The 8147-nt window shown below is 47.6% G+C and overlaps 1 protein-coding gene across 4 annotated transcripts; it reads left to right on the forward strand.

The window, feature by feature from the left end:
- The first annotated feature begins 103 nt into the window (after window positions 1-103).
- Window positions 104-7339, forward strand: PDP2 (pyruvate dehyrogenase phosphatase catalytic subunit 2). 4 transcript variants are annotated; one of them, XM_023245632.2, is made up of 2 exons: window positions 104-273; window positions 2385-7339. In XM_023245632.2, exon 2 carries the CDS (start codon window positions 2439-2441, stop codon window positions 4029-4031), a length of 1593 nt encoding a protein of 530 aa, XP_023101400.1. In that variant the 5' UTR covers window positions 104-273; window positions 2385-2438; the 3' UTR covers window positions 4032-7339. The 4 variants fall into 4 exon arrangements, with proteins under 4 accessions (XP_023101400.1, XP_006941637.1, XP_006941636.1 ...); XM_006941575.5 differs by lacking the exon at window positions 104-273 and adding an exon at window positions 276-411; XM_006941574.5 differs by lacking the exon at window positions 104-273 and adding an exon at window positions 423-558.
- The last annotated feature ends 808 nt before the right edge of the window (window positions 7340-8147 follow it).

The following is an 8147-nucleotide window of genomic DNA, read 5'->3' on the forward strand; positions in this document are numbered from 1 at the left end:
CAGAAGGGTGCGGATGGGTGGGGAGGAACTGGATTTAGCTCCTCCCGCCCTGCCTACCCTGTCGTCCTCCTCAGCCATTGGGTAATTCTTCTGTCTGTCAAAGGCCCGCCTCCGCAGGTGAACCAATAAGAGCTGGAGAGAGGATGCTTCCTTCTCCATCTGGATCTGCACAAGGGGACGCTTCAAGGAGGTGAGGCGGGAGTGGCGGCTGCCGCAGCACTGTGCGCAGGCGTGGAACTGACGGGACGGACCCGGTGGCAGTGGCGCAAGCTGGTGAGTGGGGAGCGAGGGTCCGAGGTAGGGAAGGGAGCGATCGTAGGATGGGGACTCCTCCAGCCCCGCCGGGCGTCCCCGGAGCCCAGCCCTCTGCGGCCGTCAGAATCGGTTCAGATGATGAGGTGGAAAGCGGAGGTGAGGTGAAATGAGGTGAGGGGGCGGGCCCGCAGTCACGGTCACCCCACCGCGCGCACGCGCCACGTGGGCTTTCGGACTCGCCAAGGACCCTTGGCTTCGGACCCCGGCACACGCACTAGCTGCGTTAGCCCTTGGAGCACCCCTGTGAGTTCGGCGCCTCGACTGAATTTCCCTATTTTACAGGCTGGGAAGCTGGAGCTCAGGGATGTGGCCGCGCCGGGGTATGGGCGCGATCGGGCTTGATAGACACCCGAGACCGACCGCGCTCTTATCTATGAGGCTGTGGGGCAGAGACTTGAACTTGGGACCTGTGTTTTCTTCAGGGACGCGAAATTGGGTCCCGGCTGCGGCGGACCAACTTGCGTCCGGCGCTGCTCCCTGATTTCTCTGCAGGGCCCTGGAAGGGTGGGAGGTGCCAGGCGGCCTCTGTGGGCGTTGACCTACCGCTCCTGCCCCAAGTTCAGCGGGGTGGGCTGGCGGGGAGGAGCACGGTCCTCAGTTCTGAGAGTTCCCAGTGCCCCAACAGACAAACTGGCAGAGGGCAGGTCTCCTGAACGGAATCCGAAAACACGTGGGAAACGCTCCTCTTAGGTCACCCGGGAAAATAGAAAATAGAGGTTTGTTTGTTTTGTTTGTTTTGCTTTGCTTTTTGTCTAAGAAGAGGTATCCTCAGCGTCTGTTGAAGGTGGTAGGAAACTGTTCCCTTCATGTCCTTGTGGAGGCAGATGTGAACATTTTGGAGATCAGTTTGGCATTATGAGTCTACACCCTCTGACCTACTGATTCCTCCTTTGGGAAATAAGTAGATTAAAACCTAAGTAGGGAAAAGGTTGGTGCATAAGGCAGTGCAATTTGGTGTTTTATCCATAGCCAGTAGAAACGACTTCTAAATCTACAACAATAGAGAACAGTTAAGGAAATTGAGATTGTTTATGCCAAAATAGGGTAGTACACATCCCTGAAATGTCTTTATCATGAATAAAATGCTTAAAAGAAAAAAAAAAAACAGATTGTAAGTTGTGGTTTCAGTTGTATTAAAATGTATACAGAGTGACCAGAGGAGTCAATGATAAAAGTATAACTACCTTTTTGGAGCAGAAGGGTCATATTTCATTGAATCCTCACAAAACCTTATAAGACGGGTATTCCCATCCCCCTGACAGACCGCTGGAGCTCAGGCAAGTGAAGCAGTGTGTCTGATGTTAGACAGCTGGTGTCAACCTGGTGTGCTATTGGGCCTTTGGAAATGCTGCGTCTAGCCAGTATTTGAGGACCTGTTGCATGTTGTATGGGGCTGGAGAGCCACCGGTGAGTAAGGGTTCCTGAATTCATGGAGCGTATAGACTAGTGGAGAAGCAGATAGATATTTAAATAAACACTTACAGTCTGTTGGGGAAAGCGAACATGGGAGCTAGACACTGGGCTCTGGCAAGGGAAAGATTTGGGAAGGAAAATAGAAAGGGGCCCCTGGGTCGGCTGTGAGCAATGAGTGAGTTCTGTGGGGAAGCCTTCAGTGGCTCTGTATGAATGGAGAGCATATAAAAATCCCGTTTTTCTCATTTTCTGAAATTTTATGCGTTGTAATGGGAGGTAGGGAGACTTGCTTAAGTATTTTGAATTTAGTCAACTGTTTGACTATTTAAAAAAATTTTTTTTTTTTTTTTTTTGAGAGAGAGAGCTCAAAGAGAGAGAGAGCACAAGCAGGGGAGGGGCAGAAAGAGAGCGGGGGGGATGAAGGATCCAAAGCAGGCTCCTCACTGACAGCAGAGAACCCGAAATCAGGAATTCAGGGTCAGGAACCATAAGATCATGACCTAAGCCAAAGCCGGTCACTTAACCCACAGAACCACCCAACTCTTTTAAGGTTTATCTTAAAACACTTTTGTTCAGAAGAGTAGCAAAATAAATGTTTTCAGAAGTCTGTTTTTAAGAAATTAAATTTGAATTTTCTTCAACTCTTTAATTTTCAGGTTTAAAGAAAGCCCCTTTTGCGGAAGGAACACAATTGCTGGTATCGCTGCATAATGTCAAGTACTTTGCCCTTCTGGATCTTAAATTCTGCAAGGAACAGCATTGCCACGTTACAAGGGGGCAGACGTTTGTATTCAAGGTGTGCCTCAAATAGAAATAAATCAAGATGGAGACTCTTTTCCCAGGGACCAGGCACCCTGAAGAGCAGTGCCCCGTGCAGTGGCTTTGCCCTGCAGAAAGCCTACAGACACACATCAACAGAGGAAGACGATTTCCACTTGCAACTCAGCCCTGAGCAGGTGAATGAAGTGCTGCGAGCCGGTGAGTCGGCTCACAAGTTCCTCGACCTCGTCAGTGGAGCCCCAAATTCAGTGTTACGGTTTGAGAGCAACCAACTGGCTGCCAATTCCCCAGTGGAGGACCGGCGAGGTGTGGCTTCCTGCCTGCAGACCAGCGGGCTGATGTTTGGCATCTTCGATGGACATGGTGGCCATGCATGTGCTCAAGCAGTGAGCGAGAGGCTCTTCTACTATGTGGCGGTGTCGCTGATGTCCCAGCAGACCCTGGAGCGGATGGAGGGAGCCATGGAAAGCATGAAGCCCCTGATGCCCATCCTGCAATGGCTCAAGCACCCAGGGGACAGTATCTACAAGGATGTCACATCAGTGCACCTTGATCACCTCCGTGTCTACTGGCAGGAACTGCTTGACCTGCACATGGAAATGGGACTCAACATTAAGGAAGCATTAATGTATTCCTTCCAGAGACTGGATTCTGACATCTCGCTGGAAGTCCAGGCCCCCCTGGAAGATGAGATGACGAGGAACCTTTCACTCCAGGTGGCCTTCTCTGGGGCTACAGCTTGCATGGCCCATGTTGATGGAGTTCACTTGCATGTGGCAAACGCTGGTGACTGTCGGGCCATCCTTGGGGTCCAGGAGGACAATGGCATGTGGTCTTGTCTGCCCCTCACACGCGACCACAACGCCTGGAACCAAGCTGAGCTGTCACGGCTAAAGAGGGAGCACCCTGAATCAGAGGACAGGACAGTCATTGTGGACAACAGGCTGCTGGGCGTGCTCATGCCCTGCAGGGCCTTCGGGGATGTCCAGCTGAAGTGGAGTAAAGAGCTGCAGCGCAGTGTCCTGGAGAGGGGCTTTGACACCGAGGCCCTCAACATTTACCAGTTCACCCCCCCACACTACCACACTCCACCCTACCTGACTGCTGAGCCTGAGGTCACCTACCACCGGCTGAGGCCCCAGGATAAGTTCCTTGTGTTGGCCTCAGATGGCCTGTGGGACGTGCTGGACAATGAGGATGTGGTGAGGCTGGTGGTGGAGCACCTGGCAGAAGCAAGTCGGCACAAGCCGGACCTGGCCCAGAGACCCGCCAACCTAGGACTCATGCAGAGCCTGCTGCAGCAGAGGAGAGCCCAGGGGCTGCGCGCGGCCGACCAAAATGCAGCCACGCGTCTGATCAGACACGCCATAGGGAGCAATGAGTATGGGGAGATGGAACCGGAGCGGCTAACAGCGATGCTGACTTTGCCAGAGGACTTGGCGAGGATGTACAGGGATGACATCACTGTCACCGTGGTGTATTTTAACTCAGACTCAATTGACGCATATTACAAAGGGGGTTAAGAGGGTCCCGTATTGCCAAGGTTAACTTAAATGCTTTTCTAAGACATTTTCACTTACTCTTAAACTGGCTATTCAGACCTTACTGTTAAAAAGGCAGGCCGAGGGAGCTGGGCTTAATAATAGACTGACATGAGGAAAAGCCAGGCTCGGTTTAAAAATGGTAGCAGTGATTTCATGCCACAGTGTGTTTTGGTCACCGCTTCTGCATAGAGAGGGCAGAGCATTGAGACCATAGAATTGGCTTGGGCCCATAGCCAACGTCCTTTTATAAAGACGCTGTTGTCGTTAAGCCATCATCAGCCTGAGCCTTCAAAGGGTAAATGTGATCATCGTCCTAAGACTATGAACAACTTCAGGATTTCCTGATGTTGTGCAGAATCTGCAAACTTGGTAGTTTTCCTCAATTTACAATCGCGGACTTATTTTTAAATTACTAAGACCTAGGTTTACAGAGAATACTCTTTTCTATGCAATATTCTAACTTTTTTGTGTGATTATACTTGTGAAAACATTTTGTGATGCTGCATCCTGGTGTGTTTTTGTTTATGTTAAAACAGTCCTCAAACTTGCAAACAGGCCTGCTGTAAGCATGCTTGGAATGATTTGTCTTGGTTTTCAGCTGAGAGTGAGAGGGGCGAGGCCTCTGGACCAGCTGATGAATTGACTCGTGCCACTTGTGATACCTTCCACTGTGTCCCACCCCTTGAACCTTGAGCCACACTAGGAGGTAACTTCTATCTAAGCCTTAACTCCTCGCCTTCCCGGCATTAATAGAATATGCTCCAGGGCTTAGCCTCTGTGGGGCTATTTATAGCACTTAGCCTTTCTGATTATACCTCTCAAACGTTCTTCTGTTCATTCCACCTAATATTCCTACCTCTGCTCTGCCAAACTCCCTCCCTCTACTGCTACTGACTATATGCACGCAATATTGTCCGGAAAGAAGGCTCCCTCTTCAAATGGTTATAGGGCAGGAGAAAATGTGATCGTGTAATATGGTAGTTGTGACAGATGTGCAAGCAGGACTGGCTTATGCAGTGGATTATGGACCTAAGATTCAGCCCAAATCTGGACAGGTGAAAACATGAAGAGCTTGAGAAGTCACTAACCAGGGCTGCCTGTCTGTGTCCTGAGAGGCAGTGGGGAAGAAGGAGTGAGATTTGTCAGACGGGATGCTTGCCCTAAGACTGTGGGATAAACCGCCATGGCTTCTCCTCAGGAGCCAGACCATATTTAGTATAGGAGTTGGAGCAAAAATAAAACTGCAACCTGTAATGGCTTCTGTGGGCAGCACAGTCTTTGTGTTTATTTCAAATTAAACCATGTGGATCCTTTTTGGGGGAAAGAATGTCGTGTTCTCGTGAAATGCTGCGGCATTTACACAACAGGAAATGTGTCCCTAAATGGAAACACAAATATAATCCCACAAAGCTGACAGTTCTGTCTTCCTGCACTACGTTAGTTGACCCCTCTCCTCCCTTCCACCTTGTACCATCCACTGAAAGAAAAAAGAAAGTTTGACTTTTCACGTCCCGGTGATACTCATTCAAGTGTTGGAGTGCTTTTACCTCGGGGACATTTCCCTGTCTGTTTTCCAGTGCAGCTGTTCAGTGATTGGGCTTCAGCTCCAGTCAGTGCTTAAGCCTTGGTCCTTTTATTCTGAAATCATTAGTGTTCCTTTTGACCTCCTGGATCATAACTGAGAAGTAAAACGTGAATGACTGCCATTGTGCTCGCATGAAGGTTTGTTGCTAAAGTTGAAGACTGCTTGTCTGCCATCCTTTGTTCTTTATGTCAGCTAAACCCTGGCACACCGTCGGAGCATTTACGGGGATTACAGAGTGTATGAATCCCGCTTTGGAGCCTAGCAAAGGCCATAAAATGCGTCTGACTCAGTAACTTGCGGGACAGCTGAGAGAATACAGACTTCCCACCTGCTTCTCCAAGCTTATCTGTGTTTTTTCTCTGCCTAATATATTTCCCGCTTTCTAATTGTAGTGTATCGAGATGGAAGAAAGGCCAGTTTATTGTCTGCCTTTTTCTACTGTGAACTCTGTCAGCTCTTTCCATGAATGCTCCAAGGAGAGTCTCCTGGTTAACCCCCAGCATGTCTGTCTCCTTGACCACAATTCTGGTGTCTGTGGCCTCTCTGAGACCTGGGCTACTGTCAGAGGACACTGGAATTTGAGAGGGGGTTGGTGGTACTTGTCAGTCTTCTAAAGCATTTATTATTCCTCTTAGTAAAGATTTCCATATTGAGACATCTAAAATCAACTAAAAAATAAGATTGAACATTTAATATTTTGGATATACCTTGAATAAAGTATGCTTTGGTTCTTTAAATTGCATATAATTTTAGGTAAGAAACTTTGTAATATTGGCATAATTTAGATATTGTTTTGTGTATAAATATCACAGCTCCGCTAACTGGGAATTGGTCAAAATGGTTGAGAAGATGGTATTCGTTTTAAATGCGGGTTAGTAGCCTCAGTCAAGTTACTTAGATTGGGTTTTCTGAAATATTATTTGTAACATTAAAGCTAAATTGTTATATATTAAAAAAAGCTAATGTGTTATAATGAAAATGTGAACTTTGAGGTATGTTAATATATAAACACAGTTTTCCAGAAGTATGATTGGCCTAAAAGGTCTTTAGTATTGGGCACACTGGGTAAAAGTTCAGGCTAAACACAACTGAGCTGGCACCCTTTTAGGCATAAGAGAAATATAAACAGCTTGAACTTGAGTCAGTTAAAGAAGAAAATAATGGATTGTATGGAATAAGAACATGTGTTCAGAATGAATCTGGCTTGACTCTTTCGTCCATCGGTCCCTGGTAACCTATCTTCATTTGACAGTTCTTGGGAGGCCTTGACTTCCCAGATTAAACCAGAGTATCTTGGAACTGAGCCATCCTAGTTTCATCTTAAAGTGGTGCATTTGTCTCCGAACATGACTCCTTCCCCTGGTGGAAAAAGCCCAAGTAGGTTTGGAGCTGGGGTCTAAAGCCTGGTGGTACAGCTGTCATGCAAGCAGCCTCGTGCATCGCCGAGGGGGAAAGGACTGCTGTGCAACCGTTTCCGGAGCAGCCTGGAGCTCCGTCCCTTATACTTTGGGCACCTGATGTTGAACTTGCTTCCTGGAAATAATTTGTTATCAAGCATTTACTTGGACAAATTACTAACCATGTTCTTTAATATTTACTGACATTTGTATTTTAAGCTGTACTCCCATGATCTTATTTGACATTGATTTTCTGACTATTAGAGATATTTAAATGAAACTCGTAAATAAAAGGCAAAATGAAATTTGGTTTCTTTTGGTTTGATATTAATTTCTTTAGGTCTGTAGGGTACTAGATTACACCAGCCCTTATTTCACCACCTTTATCTGGCCATGGAAGATTTTAGTCTGTAAGAATCCACCCTGCCAAAGGAGAGGTCTCTGCAAATTTGTGATGGCTGCTGACCACACAGGAAGTGCTCATTGAGTGTTAACTATGTGTGTGAGCACCTGAAATGAAGGAAAAGGAAATTAAGGCTTTTGTTCTAAGGGTCTCCCCACACTCAGTGCCGAGGCCTGCTGGGATTTCATATTTAACTGAGCTTGTGAAACCAGCTTTTGTTAAATGCAGAGCCAGCTTTGGGGAAACGTGCCAGACAGCTACTTCCATAGTGTTGGAGACCCTCTCCACCTCTTCCCACCACCCTCCCCCGCCCCTGCCGCCGCACCTGAGCTGCATCTCCCTGCTGCTGGAGAGATAAAGTTCCTAAGGACGGCCTCGATGGGTGCTTCTTAAAATGCAATCCAACTATTAAGTTATTAACACTTTAGGGTGGACTTGAAGAAGAGCAGATTTGAGGGAGGGAAAAGTGGAAAAGGGGATGTCTGAGGTTTGATGAGGATAACAGGAAGAGCTATTTCCCTCTTTTTCATGACATAAAACAAGCCCAGAGACTGAAAAACTTGCCCCTGACATCATGGTAGGGCCAGGATTTGAACTGAGTCCACAGACCATCCACTTGTCCCTATACTGGCCCCTTTAGAAAGGGAACATGATGCATGAAAAATCTTTTCATTGCACAATTTTGGCCCAGGGTGGGTGGGGATGGGATA

This window comes from Felis catus, chromosome E2, assembly GCF_018350175.1.
Source record: "Felis catus isolate Fca126 chromosome E2, F.catus_Fca126_mat1.0, whole genome shotgun sequence".
Classification (NCBI taxonomy): domain Eukaryota; kingdom Metazoa; phylum Chordata; class Mammalia; order Carnivora; family Felidae; genus Felis; species Felis catus.